We start from the raw sequence: 19360 nt of genomic DNA, 5'->3' as shown, positions 1-19360 counted from the left end.
GACGTTAGTTAATTCTGCTTCAATTGAATATAAAAACAATGAGCACAATAAGTAGCAATCGTTAGAAAGCGGCATTTTTTTTTTATTCATAGGAAAAGCAGAGTAAGAGCTCCTTATCATGATCGAAAATAACGGGAAAATTCGTTGAAAATTCAGTATGTTATAATTGTCTAATAATTAGCATTAAAAAGGTTAATCAACATTTGACATAATGATAAACTGTATTTGCTGACGAGGTCATTGTATCGACAATAGAACTTACGAAATGATGACTTTAAACGAGACTATTGATATTGTTGTTCTGTAACTGGCAATTTCTTTTATGTACTTTACCATTTCAAGTTTAGATAATCACGCAATAATCACGTATTGTACACATTTTCAAAGTCCAAAGATCAAATCAAGTGTCTGACCACCAGGAAATATTTCTATGAATGATTTAATGTATTTTTGGAGTGTATCCTTTTCGTATTAGGTTTATGTATCTTTTGAAAAAATCACAAAAGCCGAATGGAACACATGTATTTATTGTTTGTGACATATTTTTTATGCTCAATTTCATATACATCGACTTCAGACATAACGATTTGTACGGATTCGTAAGTATTTTTTTTTGTGTGTCTAGATATTTAAAACGAAACGATTTGATTAGATTTTTTTCATGTTTTCCAAAACAATGAATTTCTATTGCTTAACTCTAATTAAGAAACACATTATAGAAAAATTAATGAAAATTTTATTAAATGGAGGGAATCGTCAATTTTTTTTTTAAGAATTCGCTTTATCGAGCAGTCAAATTTGTCATATTCATCATGTCCCATCTGTTTAAAATTTGAAAATATCGACTTGAATGAAACATTTCATTCTTTCTAATCAATTTCAACAATTTTAAACAACATTACAGAAATGGAACACAAAGTTGTTGTCATGACTACAAGAATATTTCAGGAAAGTGCACGGGTATCTTTTTTCAACACTTATTTCTTTGCTACGCATGACTCATACTGAAACATAAGTGAATGTGTTTTTAATAATTAAAAAATTTTAATCCACAGCTTGCATTGGTTCTTATGGAAAGGGTTGTTCAAATCCGTGTACATACGGGTACTACGGACATGGATGTCGTGGTCGGTGTGACTGCAGTGAAAATCAGATATGTGATAAAAGAAGAGGTTGTTTGGTTTTGCAAAATGATTATTTGAAAAGTAAGGTTTTTTTAACTTTTAAATGTGTATTTTTGAATTATTTTCATCCATCTGTTTTATTTGAGTCCCCTCTCACCTTAATCACTGATTATCGAGGATTAGTTTTAAATGGGGCGAATTCAAAGAACACAGTGTAAATTTCTTTAATAGATCGGTGAGTGGCCTAGGCCTAATTCAAAAGGTGTGCGTTTCCAAAAGGGCGAAAGTATTTTGTATATATATACGAGTCATTTTTTCAGAGCAATGGAGATTTCTACTGCGTATTTTGCATTATTTCATAGTCATGGGCGGATCCACGAACACAGACCCTCCCTCAGACACGTCCTCGCACAGACACACACACCCTCACCCTCACAAGCATCCTTTTATTCCTTCACAAAATACAAACACACTCAGAACTTGCTACAATTCATTTTTGATTGAAATACATCCTTCAACTAAAAGGTGGCATGAAGAAAATAGAAATGATTGCTACACAAAGGTAGCAAGTTAAAAAAACACAATTACAAAGTTCAAACGAATTCACGTGTGTTTTGACAATGTAAACATTATTTCTATTTTAGCTATGTATAGTTAAGTTCTGGAAGCGCTTTGAATAACTACAATTTATACTAAGTATCGTTTAGAAGGAATTTATTTTTTTAAAAAGCACTAACAGTTCAATAATTTAAAGAATTTATATGTTTTAAAAGGTGAAAACCCATTAAAAGTATCGAAACTCAGCAATTAAATGTTGAGTTCCTATTTTTAACATTAAGATATAACTAAAAGTGATTATAAGAGATCAGAGGGAAGCAGTCACAGTCTACAATCCATGATAATAATTATTTGCGGTGTTCTTGCTCTTGTCTCCATCGTTTTGGGAATGGTATGCTACCTTAGAAGTAAATTGTGAGTATATTTAAATTATAAACTTTATCATTGAAAATTAAATGGTTCCTTTGACGTCACTTTAACTTTAATCTATGTATTGATATTTTTTATCTAACTTTTAGGACGGAGAATGGATCTAATACCAATACTGATGATACGGACACTTCACCTTCAGGTATATTGGATACTTATTTTCTTTAATTCAGCTTGTATCAGAATAGGACGTTCATCTCTTTTTTCAGGAAATGCATGCTCGATACAGCAGGAACAAGGCGAATATATTTATAATGATGTACGCGAATCACGGATGATTGAAAATACGAGAATGATTCGACCAGAAAATGTCAGTATGCAGAACAGGTCAAAGATGATGAGAACATGCACAAGTGTACCAAAACCGCGTAGAGAAAATGTCCAAGAATCAACTTCGTCTTGCTCTTTCGACCTGGGGAATTATGGAGGATGCAGCGATACCTACTCTCGACTACATCTTATAAATATGCGAACAAGTACTCTGCCTCCTAAGACTTCTGTCAATATGAATGATTATGCTTTAATGGAAAAGGAAAATTTTAAAGAAGATGAATATGCTAACCAGGCAAAAAAGAAAAATCCCACCATAGCAAGATCTGGGGTCAACCAGTCAAGGATTTATCGACCGTACAGTTCTGTGAAATACCATCGTAATGTTGATCAAGAGTAGATGATTTTAATTAAATTCTATATCTAGAGTTTAAACATTTAAATGAATTATTCAGTATCCAAAAACCTATGTTTATATATGAGAACTATTGTCTTAAATAAATAATGAAAATCGTATTAATAAATTGAACAACTTTCAAAGATTTTTTTACAGTGTCATTTTCAATTACATTTAATTCGATTATTATTTTTTAAATTTTCTTTTTTACTTTAAATTTAATGTGGCAGCCTCTAGCATTTCCTGTCATTTTACGACCAAATCCTCCTCAAATCCATCATCAGATAAATTGAAATGCAAAAAATGTTCCAGTTTCCTGTATGAATATTGTATTTTAGAGAAACTCAGATGGAATTTAAGAAAAAAATTGAAAATTTAAATCCCATTGTGCATTTAATAATTCAAATAAAAAGCAGGGTATACACGGACCTCAAAACGTCAGAGATGGGATCATATGCTCTTAAGAAGTTAGCAATTCATTATGTAAATAATGCCTCTTGCAATATGTATGTTAAACGTCAGCCTGCATTAACCTCTCTTGTAATTCTGCAGATAATTCTCCAATTTTTATTCAAATTTTCCTTTCTAAGGAGAATAAAATAATGAGAAAACGATCAATATGTAGGTAAAAAGTTTATTGAAACAATACAGATCAAAGGAAGACCAATCATGAACGTCTAGAACAACAGAGATGGGATAAGGTGCCAAGGAGGAGTGAACATCTTCTGTTGACTGGTTACACCCACTATCTACTTTAGTTTGCATGACTGTTCCTTTATTGGTAATTTTCAATTTGATCAAAATGCTATGATCATAACATTCATGTTTTCCAGTTATACGTATAAAATATATTATTTTCGAAATATTGAGAAATGAAATGTATGAAATATACTGAAAGGAAAAAGAAACGCAGAGTAGCATAATTTTTGAAAACTTTTTGACCGCATGACCGAAAATTACGAAAATTGGTCAGATGAGAAATTTAGTTACTGTGCACCAAAACCAGTGAATTACTCAACCGTTAACTGAAAGACGTCACTTTGGGAAATCTCTAAAAAGTTCAAAACTCGTGCAATTTGATAATGGCAAGTTTGTCAACAAATCTTGTTGCACCATTTGATGCACATGAGGTAACAGACGGACGGGCGGACGGACATAACGATTACTAGCGGGGGTATTATTATGATGCAGAAAATTTAGAGTAGAAATGTGCAAAAGCAAACCCGTTCACTAGTATTTGCATCCAGTGCTCAATGTTGTGTGCAGAGTTTAATTTTAATTGATATCTCTTCTCGGCCTATATTAAGTTACATGGACAGGTTTTTCACAGAATCCTGCCAGTAGTGAAAATTTAGAAACAAAATTAATTGCAGCAGGTATTATTGTTATCTTATTATTATTATCATTTGGGGGGTTGAGGTTGGGGATAGACAGCGTGCTATTTACAAGCACGCTGTAAAATTCATAGTAGAAATGTGCGAAAACAAACCGAAAACATCAGTTTGTTAGTTTGTGCTCAGTGGTGTGTGCAGAGTTTAACAATTGAACACACGGTGTGAAACGGAAACATTAACAACAACAACAGAGCTCGTGCCCTGTTTACAGTGTATGTTTTAAGGTCGCATTCAATTTGTTAAACTCTGCACACAACATTGAGATTACTGTGTATGATAGAAATGTGACGTTTTTGGAATTTCAAATTTTGCTCTGTCTCATTTTTTCAATGTTTTGCTTGCAAAAGGTACTCTCAAAACGATTAACAAAATAACCATAAAATTGTCTTCTTATTCAATATCATTGTTTGAATTGTTCAACATATGTTTTCGACAAAAATGAGATTTTTTGCATTCAAGCTGGGACATGATATTCCAAAAACGTCACATTTCTATCATATACAGTAATCTTACCTTTACTTTATAACAGGATTCTCAATTATGCAATTTATATATAAAATGCTCACTCGTAACAGTTAAACATCCCTTTGTCTTGTCACAGATCTGTTCATTTACTACAATTACATTTTTCGTTGCAAGCGGACATGGTAAATTACAGCCTTTTCCGAAGAAACCAATACAAGCTATAGATAACATGTAGAAAAAAAAATAAAATGATTGTTTTTTTAAAATTAGGAATCATATTTTATTTTTTATAAAGTAGGGTAACTTAGCTTGAAAAAATACTTTATTTATTCTAGTATATAACAGACCTGCATACCGTATGAATGAAAAATATTTTAAAAGAAACACCTTTTCTCTTTCATTCTAACCAAGTCAAGTTTTTTTTCTAAATCCAATTAAAGTAATGATGACTATTTGGTGTAATATTTTAGTTTGTCATTTGTTGTGAAGTTTACATAAATTACCCCTATTCATCAAAAAATATAACTATATTTTCAAAAAATTTAGTCACTTATCTTTATCTTCCTTTAAATTATACTAGTAAATTTGACCAAATTTCCCCAAGAATAGAAAAAAATATTGCTCTGTGACATATTAGTTGAAAAATAAATTGCTATTAACTGTAGGATAGGGCTTTTATTTTTAATCAAAGTTTTAATTAAACTGTTGTTTAATTGATGATGATATTTATACCTTCACAAATTCCTGAAATATTCTTATAATCGGCACAGCATTCATTTCGACCTGTAATTCTATGAAGCATATAACAACACCATAATTATGAATTCAAGAAGATTGCAGAAGAAATATTAATATTACTGCCGATATTCTCAAAATTAATGTTTATGATATAGATGAAATAAATTTGTAAGGATATACAGTCAGTTAAAACTGTACAGTTTCATCTTAAAGTTTATTATCGTGTTTATTTATTTTATATTGATATTTAAGTTACTGAATACACAAATACAGTACTTTACCAAAGAAACCAAATATGTGGTGAAATATATAGCTTATGTAACTGATATATATTTCCAAACATACTAAACGTTGTAAACTACTTACTTACTCTTGCAAATGTTTAAGTCATCAGGCATTATTAAGGAAATGCAGTTGACATAGAACATGACATTAACCGCGTATACCATGATTCTGTGCTCCATTTTCGCTAACAAAATCATAAGTGTAATGATGACAGTTGTATGTTTACAACAGTTTTATACTGTACTACCAGTATTCCCATCTCAGGTTTGAAATTCCTGTTAAAACTTTGGACTTTGAAATATACATGTCACACATAAAGTAATTTATTATATCTGTATTGATAATACTCGAGTTCGATTTGCTTGTAAGGCTCTTTAAAACTAAATAATGACTCCTAAAAGTACTTTTTACAGCAAAAATGACATAGGAATTATGGCATTTGTGTTTGATATAATGAACTGTCCCTGTCTTTATGATCATTGACCGCTAAATAATAACCTTTAATCATTATTCCTTTAATGGTGAAGTATTTTAATTTCTAATAACTAGGTTAATAACCCAGTTTTCATACTAGTCCCCCGAGTATTTCTCGGAAAATAACTCAATTTCACATAGATGACTCTTTAAATGGTACAATATAATAGGAAAGGAACTCTTAATATAAATGAATGATTAGAGTATGAGTCTATAGTTATTAATTGTTAAAGTATAAATTCCTCTGTCAGATTCCCATTTTAATCTAATATTTACAAAATCTGAAGGATAAAACTTTAAATTATCTAAAACCTCAGTTTACTTTTGTTGTCCTCATTCATATGGCAATAATATTATGAAAATTTGAAATTTCCTCTGCATTACCATATATTGACTTTTGTTCTTCCAGATTTTCTTCAAATAATAAAATATCCTTTTTTAAAATTGATATTGAGTTGAGACAAATTTTATCAATTCAGAATAATTTTTCATTTAGCATATTGTATTTCTGTCTTCTGAAACCTGTGTAAACGTCATCCTTAATGGTGCGCGTGACTTCGACGAAGTTCAGCTTCTAGTATTTGTGGTCATTTCGCGACCATATCCGCGAAAAATCCATTATCGTATAAATTGAAAACACAAAATTATTTAAGTTAACCTGAGTGAATAATGAATTTGTGTCGAACATAGAACTTACGAAATAATTACTTTAATCCATTGTTGATATGATTGCCATTGATTTAAGTCAAATCTTATGATTTCAAGTTTTCCAAATTATCCTTGGAATGTTTGATTATTCATATCTGATTTTCAGTTCTCGAAAATATTGTTGAACATTTCTCCTGACGTTTTATCTTTATTGCTGTTAATATGTTAGCGAGAGAAAAAGGCTTGTTAAAACACTTACTGTAACCCGCTATGTATCTTTGTAAAGATTTTTATTTAGTTTTGGAATCTTGTACAGGTATGATGATTCAACATCATTTTAATTTATTGAGAAGTATTTAAAACCGACAAAAGAAAATTTGTCTAATAGTGGTTTGATTACAAACTCTTTTAATTACTAGTCTTACTGAACAAAGCCTCTATACCAAAACCTGGGAAAATATGAGCTGAAAGTCTTCTAATGTTGTCTGCAGAATAGAATGTACTCTTCTTGGGCTTATTTTATGTGATGAAACCAAGGGTTTGCTTAATTAAAGTATATCGGCGCGCATATTTTAAATTTCAAATTAAAAATGAGGTTAATAACTTCTATACAAGCACTTAATATGCATATCTTATTAATGAAAATTCATTAAAGAAGGATATCTAGAAAGGATTAACCATCATTCGTATATTCAAGAAGTAAATAATGCCAGTACATCTTCCGGTAGAAGAATGTATTATTAGTAAAGTTTATATGGCATTGACTTGGATCAGCTTAAATTAAAGACCTAGCAATCACGGAGCCAGCGCTCTATCAACATTTCAAAATTAAAACGTTGCGAGTTCAAACTTCAAATGCATATAACCTTGGTCTATGAAAATAGGCAACAACTGTTCCTTTGTCGAGCAAATATCACACTGAAGTGATACTGATGAATGGTCTTGCGTGCCGAGTAAAGAACTAAATTTGAAGCTCCTTACGGGTATATGATGATGTCTGAATGAGTAAAAAAATTGAATGGTACGTAAAACAACATACAATGAAATCAATAATCCTTGGAGGAAATTATCCAGCACCAATCCGTTCCACAATTATTTGATCAATTCCAATGTCTAGTTAGTAGAAACCTTTTATTTTTAAATTTATACATAATCTATAAAACTACAACTAATTAAATCTGTTAAAAATAATTAATCTAAAATTTAATAAAGGTATCAAATAAGATGCAAATGGCATAAAAAGGAATTAGTGAATTGTTTTGATCTCCGGTTTAGCATTTCGGTTGTATCTAACGGAGCTGTATGGTCGAAAATGCCTTGTTTGGGGATTTCCTGGTCTAGGAAGTGTCGAGCTGTCTTCAGGTGTTTGATGTTGACTTCTTTGTCCTTTGTTGTACATTTCTGTCATAACGCTCATACTACTGTATTGCAAATTTGGGGGATTAACTTTCATTGAGCAGTTCTTGTGCGGAACACTTGGTTTAGCAGGTAAAGTACACATCTTTTTATACTGAAGGTGATTGTAGGTTTCAGGACTACCATAATAATCAAAACTATCAGAACTAGCACATGGCATTTGTTGTCTCCCTTTCGTTTTATAATGTCTTGGTAAACTTTTTGAAGATTTCAGATGAGCAAAGTTATTTAGATGCTGTCTTTGAAGAGAATTACAAACAACAGGATTTATTGCTTCCTTTTCAAACATTTGTGATTCTCTCACGTCATTATAGATGTATTCTCCTTGTTCCTGATTGTCCTTAGGAGTATCTCCTGAAATATCAAATACAAATTTAAGAATGAACGTAAATTTAAGTAATATTCTCATAACAGAAAATTAAAAATAATTGAATATACCTGAGGGTGCAGATTTTGAAATGTTGATATTTTTCCTCCTTTGTCTCCTTCTGAAATGTTTTAAACAGAATAATTAAATTTATAGGGATCATGGTCAGAGATGTATTTCATCGAAATAAGTAAGTGGCAAATGTCCGTGTACTTACAACCTCATCTGTAAAAAGCACGCTGTCCATAACGCTCCAAAAATAAAGATAACAAGAGTGACGGCAGCAATAATTGTTGTTTTTAAATTATCAATCCTGTTAGAATTCTGTGAAAAACCTGTGCTTGTATCTAAATAAATGCCGAGAAGAAAGATAATAATTATCAGAATGAGTTGATGATTGTATACGGAGTATTGTGATGACTGATTTTGATTATGTATTAAAAAAAGACTTTTGTTCCTTCTCTTTTTGTAGATGCCTTACTTACGAAAGGTACTCACATAAAGATTAACGAAATAGCTATAAATTGTTCTTAGAATTCTATATCATTGTTTGATTGGTAAACATATTTTTAGACAAAAATGTTACTATCTAAGCTAGCTCTAAGCTAAGCTGGGTCCCTGTAGCCGGATCTTTCGACATAATCACATTTCTATTGGTTACACCGTATTCTTACCTTTACCTCACAACTGAATGCTAAATTATTCAATTTTAGATATACAATGCTCACTCGTAACAGCTAAACATCCCTTTGTCTTGTCACATATCTGTTGCTCACTACAATGACATTTTTCTTTGCATCCGTGTCCATAGAATTCCAACGGACATGGTAAATTGCAGCTTTTTCCGTAAAAACCAATACAAGCTATGCATTACAAGTAAAAAGAACATGATTTATTTAAAATTTGGAAAAAATATTCATGAAATAACTAAGACTGAAAAAATATACTTGATATTTCTTAAGTGAAATACACCTGTATATCACATGAATTAAATACATGTATACAAAAAATGTAATAAGAAATACACCTCTCTTCATCTCTTTTGAGTTGAGTTGATTTTTAAAAATGCAATTTAAGTGGGGTAGAGAACGTTTTTGTTTAAGTTTCTTGCCATTTTTTTAAATCACCCTTTTATTTCGAAGTTATTTATGCTACGTTAAGATTTTATTCACTGATCTTAAAAATCCTACTCATTTTTAATTTTGACCATTGGATTTTCAAAGTGTGGACAAAAATTATTGCTCAATAATATACATGTATTTGTAGAAAAAATATTTATCTGTCTTGGGAAGCTAAAACTTTAAAACTAAGTTCTGGTGTTGTTGTTATACTATTCATTCTGATATACATACCTTGACAAATTCCTGAAATATTTTTATAATCGGTACAGCATTCATGTTGACCAGTAAATCTATGAAGCAAAATAACAATAACATAATTGTGAAACTTAGATAGATCAGAAATCATTAATAAAAAATACATTATTCTCAAAATATATGTTATGCTCGAGAAAAAATAAATTTTCAATTATATACATGTCATTCTAATTCTACTTGCCCATCTAAAAAATATTCAACATACAGAATTCAATACTATTTCAAATTGGTATTAAAGTTACTTAATGGAAACATGTTTCTAAAATATATATCCTGAATTATATTCTTCTGATGAAATAGATAGCTCATGAGAGTTATATATATATATATATATATATGTCCATATACATTCATACAAGTTGTAAACTACTCACTCATTCTTGCAAATGTTTAAGTCATCAGACGATATTAGGGAAATGAAGCAGACATAAAACATTACATTAACCACGTACACCATGATTCTGCGCGCCATTTTCCCTTAAATAAATCCTTAGTGTTATGATGAAAGTTGGATGTTAACAATTTTATATTCTCATGCACATGTTTTAAATGCCTGTTAAAACTTTGGACTTTGAAATATGCACGTCGCACATAATTATGATCATCATAATTATCATTATTGTAGCAAATAAAGTTTGAATTATTACCTCTTGATTTTTATATATATAAACTTGCCATTTATTTATCTATACTTTTCCAATGATTGAGAACAATTATAAATGAAAAGTGGAGGAGCATTACGTCTATATGGCATTATGTTTTTCATCATTATAATTCTGTTAATAACAGCAATCTAAAAATGTAAATCGAACAAAATATCTGAGTAATTTCAATGGTATCCATATCATAATATTTTTTTATATATATTTTCGTCAACAAATAAACTTTATGCATTTCTAATTTATAAAGAAGTCTAATAATGTTTTTGACATATCAAGATATTTGAACGTTAATTTCAGGAATTAAAGTCCTTTTTCATGGAAAAAAATAATTCTTTTAATAGCTATAAGTTTCATCCTGCCTAAAACAGTTGATATGTAGTTGCGATTCAAATTTGCTAAAATCAATCGGGTCAAATTATTTCATCCAATTTCTTTCATTTTATCGCGCGAGAGAATATATCTCCTAAGATGACTTGAGCATTGAAATATTTTCTACCTTTAATTTTACAAGCAAAACATGGAATATAGAAAGGGAATCAATTCAAACTAAAAAAAGCTATCTCATGTTGGGGAAAGAGAGGGGGGTTAGATTAAATATGTATTGTGTTCAAAATAGAAAACCGACAACTGTAGAATCATAAATGTTCGTTGTGGAATATGTTTGTGGAAGAGTGGGTCACCCTTGTTTTCGAATAAACATCCCCAAGAACAATTTTATTCATTAAATATTCTTTATATACGAGGTACCCACGAAATTAAATCCCACCAACATTGAACCCCACCATCGATTTTATTTATTTTCACCATTTTGTAGACATATCTATAACCCATTCAATGTTAAGACTGAGCACATAATCAGCAATTACAAATGAAATCTATGGGAAAGAGGTAAGACGTAAGTCACTCCAGATTAAAAAAATGTAAAAGATGTTGTTGCAATGAGAAGAAATGCATCCACATCAAAGATGTTGTCAGAGTGTTGCGTCAGAGTGTTAGAGGCCGACATGAAACTCAGAGATTATTGTATCAGAGGTAATTACTGATTGTTTAGTCTCATCACTTGACAGTCTGCCGTGGCTGATCAACTTTTTTTTTTTACAATTTCTCGTCTGAAGGAATTGTAACTTTCACTTCAAAATGCTGAACGTTTCGTGTAAGAACATTTGCTACCTTTTATTCTTCCCGATCACGTCCTAGAAAAGAAAGCTTGTTTAGACTTGTTGTTTCCACATGTTTAGACTTGTTGTATTTGCAAATATTTTAATTATGTACTTGCATGACTATTCAACAAAAAATAAAGGGTTGACTTTTTAAATATTGATCTTTATACGAGGGACATTCAAAAGATTTATTTTACGTTATATATTTAACCTCTGATGTTTCGGAGGTACGTGTTTGCTCTGCTCCTATTTTGTATTGTTTTATGGACTTTTGGTTTTGAATCCTCTTCTTTATCTCCATATGCTGCATTACGTCAGATGCTAAAAGACAATGTTATACATCGCATCATTTAAAAGATATCGATTTCTAATGGCAGACTTGATTAAAAAGGCAAAAATCATTACGTCGAAAGACGTCATGGAGCTCCGGGTAGCAATAAATTGTTTTTTGCATTCGGAAAACCCCAAAATCAAACTCTGAAAATTTTGGAGAAACCAGAAAATATCTTTTTTAAATGCCTCGGGTGATGGACGGTTTGGAAAGAAACAGATTATAGTCAAAAAAGAAATGTGATATTCGATTAACTATTGCGGAACTTGTGAAAGCATAGTAACGCGGTAAAGAATTTGAAAACAACGACAATCTAACGTAGGGTACTCGAATAAGTGTTAGCAAACTAGGTGTCAAGTTTTATGGAAAAGTTTTTTATGAATAGGGAAGTCACTACAAAGACGCTATAAAGTGAAAAGGCAGAACGAGTGTGAGAAACTTTCTCGACGTTGTTTTTTTATCAGTACTCCGTGCCGATAACTGGCTTACTTAATTTTCATTTCAGATTTTACACGTCGATTAAAATCTTTGACATTTGAAAAAGTCTTTATTTTGTAAAAATATTATGATAAGAAGGAACATTGTCTAGTGCGTATTTTTGAATGAACCTCGTATTACACGCTTTCAATAATTTGTGACCCATTTTATAGATTAGTTTATATATACGAGTACACATCATATCATATTGACTGAATACTTTGCTTAAATTAAAATGAATAATACACAACCATTAAGTAATTTTGACAATTTTCAAAGAAAAAATTAAGGATTTTCTCTATAACATGTGAATGCATGTACTGTATTTCATAAAGAGAGATAACTTTGTTATGGTTTCAAAAATATACCGGTAATTTTTCGGATTTTATTTTTTAAAAGACTGATTCTACTTAATTCGTGTTCTACATTGATTATTGAAATTAGTTGCTTTTGAATCATTTCGTTTCAGTCGCCTCATTTTAAAGAACTCCATGTTTCATTAAAGAAAAATAATCAATCAAGAAATTTAATAATCTGAAAAGGTTTTATGCGTACCTATGTGAGTCACATATATGATGTGAGTCAGAATAATGCATTGTGCAAACATGGGCCGACTCTTGCTTGCTTGCTTGATTGATTGATTGATTGTACGTTGTTTTACGTAAGGATATGAAGATAACAAACATTATTCAAACTCAAAGTCCATAAAACAATACACAATAGGAGCAGAGCAAACACCGACATCCAAAACATCAGAGGTGGTATCAGGTGCCATGGAGGAGTGAGCATCCCCTGCCGACCGGTCACACCCGCCGTGTGCTCCTTGTCATGACCAGGAAATAATGGAAAAAATCCGTCGTCAATTCAGTTTATAAATAATGGACTAAAAATTGGTATGAAACACGTCAGTCAACATTTGACTCAAAGATAACTTGTATTTGCTGACAAGGTCATTGTATCGACCATAGAACTTACGAAATGATGACTCTAAACGAGACTGCTGATATTCTTGTTTCGTCAACTTGCTTGTCAAAAATTTACCTCGTTTTAGAAAATGTTCATACGTAGAGCATGTTCGTGCATATCGATTCAATTGAGATAGATATACTCCGTATGCATGTGATGAAGGTGTATTGCTTCATAAGTAAGTGAAGTTGACGATAGAAAAGTTAAAGTCATCACGTTTATCATATAGCTTGGTTGTTAGATTGCCATTAGTGTCTTTTTCAAGTAAAATATTCAGGTATTAAACAGAAGTGTTGGACTCTGTGGTATCTTTTATCTCGTAGGAATGGAAATTACCATTACAAATTGACAATACGTCGTCGATATATCTAAATGTCGAGTTGAAAGCCACAGCAAGTGTTTCCTTCTTTTCACGCATAAGATTTTGCATAAATTCTGCTTCATATGAATATAAAAATGAGTCTGCTTATAACGGAGCGCAATTTGGACCCATGGGAATTCCAATAGATTGTTGGAATACCTGGTCTCCAAAACCACATAGATATTGTCAATCAGAAACTCAAGCATCTTCTTGATGTCAAATTCAGAGTACTTATGTGTGCAATCAAAATCTGTTTTAACATAATAATTTTGCAAATGACCAATGACGAGGTAAGTAAATTTACGAGTTCCATTTTTATTGAAGAAGCAGCTGTCAATGATATCAAAAAGCCTGAATTTTAATTTGTCGTAGGGAATTGTTGTGTATAAAGTTGAAAAGTCGTAAGTTTTTAAGCTGTTTTTTTTTAAAGTCCTGTGATTTCAAATTGTTCAAAAGTTCTTTAGAATTTTTTAGTATCCACATCTGATTCACACCACTTCTTGAATAAATAGTTGCACAGCACTCTTGAAGTTTTTCCTTCACTACTGTCAATATCTTAGTGAGGAGTAACAAAAGATGCTTGGTTGAACATTTACTGGAACCTGTACAATGTATCTTTGTTTGTAAGGATTTTTATGAAGTTTCGAAATCCAATATATATAAGGTAGTTCAAATTCATTTTGGCTCTGTGGAATATAAAAAGTATTCAAAACTGACAGATGATTTTGAAGAAAGGGAAGTATGAGTATAAGTGGGATTACCACTTGTAGAATTGAATCCAAGTTCTTCTAGAATGCAATTTATATAATGTGCTTACAAACGAAGGCAATGTTGTTACCTGCTTTGTCGGCAGGAACCAGTACGTACTGATCGTGTAATCTATCTAATTTTTTGTCACTTCTGGGTTTATTGAACTACGTCCATACATGGATCGATTTTTCAATCATGTAGAGACGACACCTCATACCGGTGAAGGGCTTCAACTTTGGACCTTTACTCGGCACTATGGCCATTGAGTATTGAGAGATCTTTATAATACCAACGCCTGCCGGTACACGGGACCTCGGTTTTTAAGGTCTCATCCGAAGGACCAGCACCATTTACTTTTATAGTAACTGAGCGCTTGGCAAGGAACAGTTGCTACTTATTTTTATTGCCGTAGGTAGGTCGCAGCCGAGCTTCAAACTCATGGTCTTCCCATCAGGAGCGAGCTCTCTACCGACTGAGCTACTGTGACGGTCAGCTGATGATGATGAAGATGATATCCTTTATAACCTGCTATATGAACAACAAATTGTTGAACATGAACTCTAATTGACGTAAACATTTCATCTCGTTTGTGATCTAAACTACTTTTCGTTTTTTAAAAAACTTCTTTTTTTAAATAATAAATTGATTCAATAAATACGAGGGTTGTTCGAAAAGTGTGTGGACTTCTGTCGTATGTCAAATGTTATCCAAATTTGGCAGAGATATTTTAACAATAAATACAAATGAATTGTATTATTTTTTTTCTTAAATATCATGATTTATTCCAAACTTATCCAAATTTTAAAATGCAAAAATCGGATCGCAGAGCAGGTCAAAATTTAGTAAGTTACAAACAATACACGAAATAGTGTGTGTAGTCATATTCTCTAAAAATTAGAGTAAAAACAAAAAACCCTAAAAATTTCAACTAAGAATTGTTACATCGATTCGCATTCCAAGTTATGCTTCAATATTTTGCTTTGTTGAAAGGAAATCAACTTGAGAAGATAGGTGGTCCTCATTTAAAACGACAAAACCGATGACGTTTAGAACGTCATGGAACAGAAGATAACAATACAATTTTGTGTTTTACTCAAAAAAATCCTGAATAAAGTCTACAAATGTTGGAAGAATTAAGAACATATACCACAAGCGAGTTTTGCTTGTATGTACAAATAGTACAGGCAGTATTTGAGTGACAAAGACTCTGTCTCGGATGAGGACAATCTGTGAAGAAACGGTCTAACAGTAAAAATCTGAACAAAAACTTTTTAATGTTGGAACGTCAAGGAAAGACATAGGCGCTTCAGGGAAGTTCTTGACGCTATGTTTTGACGTTGCATTGCCGTTAAGTGTGCTCTGCTGGTACAAAATATGTTGATTTTAAAATGAAATGATTTGATTTCTGTTAAATCGAATAGAATGAAACTTCACACATCAACAAAACAAATATTTTTTACATATTATATTGTGCTTTTTTTTAAATTTCTAGTTAGAATATAACGAAGATTGACATCGTCCACGGACTTTTCGATCAACCCTCGTACTTTGATTTCTGTTAGATTTTGTCAATACTTGAGAGGAATTTCTCACAACAGATTAGAAGATTTTCTGTCTTGATTTCCAAATGCATTAGAAGTTGGTTTTTACCACTGTCTGAAAAACTGCTTCAAATTATTTTCCAGACATGTATTTTTTGTCAAGTTCATTCATTTTAATATATCAAAAATGAAAACATTTTCCGTTTTCTTTTTTTATATCGGAAGATATTTTTTCTTTTAATTGCATACAGTCAAACCTTTCCTAAGGGACTAAGTAACTGCCATCTTTAAAACGGTCACAGGTGACAGGAAATCGCTTAAAGCAGGGAATCATAATCTAACAGTTTTTTTTTTTTGTAAATATATGCTTAAATACAAATACAAAAGACTTGTTTTTTGTACATGAAGTATACGTATATGGAGACAACGATTACATCCAAGCCCAGAAGTCGATCGAACAATACAAATCAGGGGCAGAACAAACACAGACATTCTTAATATCAAAGGTGGGACTAGAAAAGAGTACCCCTTGCCAATCGGTAGAGCATGTCCTTTTGTATCGAACCAACTCCGAGATATAACCCCATTTGTCAGATGTATTGTTGCATAAAATAAGCAAGGGAAGCTGACGAGTCATCATGTTTAGGCGTTTCATTAGACTATGGTTAATGTAACATACAAATATGAAACAGATTCCAATCGTTACGTATTGCTTTCTTACACATGTGAAACAGATTTCAATCGTTACGTATTGCTTTATTATACATGTTTGCCACGGATTTCTGTGTATATCTGTTACATACAAAGGGATAAGTGTGAGTATGACTGGTCATCAAGGGATTACCTTACCTTCTTAGCATCTGAATCAAAATTCAAGAAGTTTAAGGTTCTGTATTTTGTCCTGTTTACATTTCATACAAGATTAATCATATTTATCATCTCAAGTACTTCTCGTCCTTTCATCCTTTTATTATTTCAATTTGTATATGCACAGATTAATTCAAAATTTTCAAAAAATCATTCATTTTGATAAAAATTTATTAAGAAAAACACGGATACAGTGAAAATAATCCCCATTGGAATTTGTAAATCTAGAAACGTCATAAAGAAGATGTATTAGTGTCATGGTGATTTTTTTTATTTCCGAAGAAATCACGTTATTCTTAAAAAAAATATTTTTGTAATTTTTATGAATACCATTGATAAGGAAGATAATTTTTTTTTATATATAGATGTGTTGCTTAGTTGTGTTCCTTAATCTACCAGTCAGTGAAAATGAATAATATGAAATAAAAATTCACAAAATGTGACATATGGCGAACAAAGAGAGATCCGGTTAGGGTTGTTTTTTATAGAACTGACGTGCCCATGGTATATCAGTTCTCGAATGTCGTTTTAATCTCGATTCCACCCAGAATAGTTAATTTCAGTAGATGCTGGATAGAAAAATTTACCTCACTTCTCATTAGCACTAGGTGCTGAGTATAGGTCTTTCTTTGCAGTCCTTCACCGGAAAAAGTTGGTGTCTCTAAATGAAGAGAAATTCTCGATAGGGCCGTCAAACAAAAAAAACTTACAAAATCATATCTCGACGATATAAGTTTACCAATACAAAATGAAAAATGCAAGTTAAAATTGCTGCAAAACTGTTTAATTACAAGAAATCTTTACTGATTCTAGATATCGAACATCTGAAACAATAATTTTCATCGTGTTTATGTTCTTCTTCACCCTATGACTATTGTACTAATGGACATCGCATTACTGGTCATTAAAATAAAGTTGATAATGAAGACACCCAAGGGTTAAAGTTAGTGAACTCGTCAATTCAGTGCATAAATAATGGACTAACCATAAGTATGAAAAAAGTCAGTCAGCATTTGACTCAATGATAAATTGTATTTGCTGACAAGGTCATTGTATTGACTGTAGAACTTACGAAATGATGAATATGAGACTGCTGATTTTCTTGTTTCATCAATTTGTTTGTCAATAATTTACCTAGTTTTAGAAATCGTTCATACGTAGAGCATGCTCTAGCGTATCGAATCAACTGAGATATATAAACTCGATATGCAGGTGATGAAGGTATATTGCTGCCTAAGCAGGGGAGTTGAAGATAGAAAAGTTAAAGTCATCGCGTTTATCATAGAGCTTGGTTGTTAGATTACGATAAACGTCTTTTTTCAGAAACAGTTGTGTCAGATTGTGATATCGTATCGACATAAACTGGAACTTAGCATTGTTAATTAACAATCCGTTGTTAATAGTTGATGGTCACACAAGTGTTTTCTTCTTTTCACGCAACGATTTTACACAACCAATACCCACGATAAGTAAAATCCAAGCTTTTTGACACCATTGACAGCCGTATTTTCAGTTAAAGTCACGTTTTATTAGACATTTGCAAAATTAAAAGATACACAGATTGTGAGCACATGAACTCTGAGGAAATTAATATGAAAAAGATTCTTCAGTTTCTTATTGACAATATCTATGTGGTGTTTAGAGACAAGGTCTTGAAAATTTCGTTTGGAATTCTCATGGAGTGCTTGTCTGTGGTTATCAACATTTTACTAGTTGATTTTTTTATTTAAAGCAATTTTACAGCAATACATGTATTTTCCATGTCTTATGAATTGTTAACTTTTTAATACTGGTTGAGTTTGAAAGGGCCACGCGTGTTCCTTATCAAATGAGTATTATTAATCTTACATCAATCTTAATTTCTTTTTCAAATGAACAAATAGTCATTACAACCATTACAATCATTATTAAGTTTACCACGTCATTCGAAGAAGCTTTGAGTAACTTTGAAATAGCTAAAAACAATGCCTTGATCCTGAAAATGTAACAACATTTCAATATTTCTTCAACCATTCTCAAAAATAAAGATTTCCCTGCAAAACTTTTACTAAGAGTAGGGAGATTAAAGTCAATTCGTAGACTTCTTCTTTTAAATCTTATTTTACATACGGATGCGCTAAAATAACGTTATAGACTGTGGAATAATAACTGTTATTACAAATAATTAAAATGATCTTGTATTGTACATGTTGCCTTGTTTTGACTTAAAAATAATTGTAATTACAATTATTATTTTTTATTGTGACTTTTAAAAGGTAATAAAAATACATTTTTATATTTAGCGTTTTTCTATGAGGAAGTTGT

General features: G+C 31.4%; 2 protein-coding genes across 2 annotated transcripts; one reads left to right on the top strand and one right to left on the bottom strand.

The window, feature by feature from the left end:
• Positions 1-492: 492 nt before the first annotated feature.
• LOC134251083 (multiple epidermal growth factor-like domains protein 10) lies at positions 493-2886 on the top strand. The gene is made up of 6 exons (XM_062733449.1): positions 493-599; positions 905-960; positions 1056-1205; positions 1964-2096; positions 2201-2253; positions 2321-2886. Exons 1-6 carry the CDS (start codon positions 511-513, stop codon positions 2779-2781), a joined length of 942 nt encoding a protein of 313 aa, XP_062589433.1. The 5' UTR covers positions 493-510; the 3' UTR covers positions 2782-2886.
• Positions 2887-8016: 5130 nt separating this feature from the next.
• On the bottom strand, positions 8017-10422 carry LOC134251085 (uncharacterized). Its single transcript, XM_062733451.1, has 6 exons — positions 10316-10422; positions 9918-9976; positions 9294-9428; positions 8783-8912; positions 8637-8686; positions 8017-8552 (listed from the first exon to the last, which is right to left on the bottom strand). The coding sequence occupies exons 1-6, from the start codon at positions 10411-10413 to the stop codon at positions 8029-8031; spliced, it is 996 nt and encodes a 331-aa protein (XP_062589435.1). The 5' UTR covers positions 10414-10422; the 3' UTR covers positions 8017-8028.
• Between the last annotated feature and the right edge of the window lie 8938 nt (positions 10423-19360).

Source organism: Saccostrea cucullata, unplaced genomic scaffold (genome assembly GCF_032062105.1).
Source record: "Saccostrea cucullata isolate Sc308-1 unplaced genomic scaffold, CSIRO_AGI_Scuc_v1 ctg5662, whole genome shotgun sequence".
NCBI classification, from domain to species: Eukaryota; Metazoa; Mollusca; class Bivalvia; order Ostreida; family Ostreidae; genus Saccostrea; species Saccostrea cuccullata.
The sequence above is the reverse complement of the archived record's forward strand: the minus strand, read 5'-3'. Positions and strand labels throughout refer to the sequence as shown.

Excerpts from the sequence above, each read along its gene's own strand:
- LOC134251083 (XM_062733449.1), top strand. The coding sequence starts at position 511 with ATGGAACACATGTATTTATTGTTTGTGACATATTTTTTATGCTCAATT. Across the intron at positions 600-904 it reads ATAACGATTTGTACGGATTC|AAATGGAACACAAAGTTGTT; the intron begins GTAAGTATTTTT and ends ACAACATTACAG. Across the intron at positions 961-1,055 it reads TATTTCAGGAAAGTGCACGG|CTTGCATTGGTTCTTATGGA; the intron begins GTATCTTTTTTC and ends TTTAATCCACAG.
- LOC134251085 (XM_062733451.1), bottom strand. The coding sequence starts at position 10,413 with ATGGCGCGCAGAATCATGGTGTACGTGGTTAATGTAATGTTTTATGTC. Across the intron at positions 8,913-9,293 it reads GGGATGTTTAGCTGTTACGA|ATACAAGCACAGGTTTTTCA; the intron begins GTGAGCATTGTA and ends GCATTTATTTAG. Across the intron at positions 8,687-8,782 it reads TGCTTTTTACAGATGAGGTT|AAGGAGACAAAGGAGGAAAA; the intron begins GTAAGTACACGG and ends AAAACATTTCAG.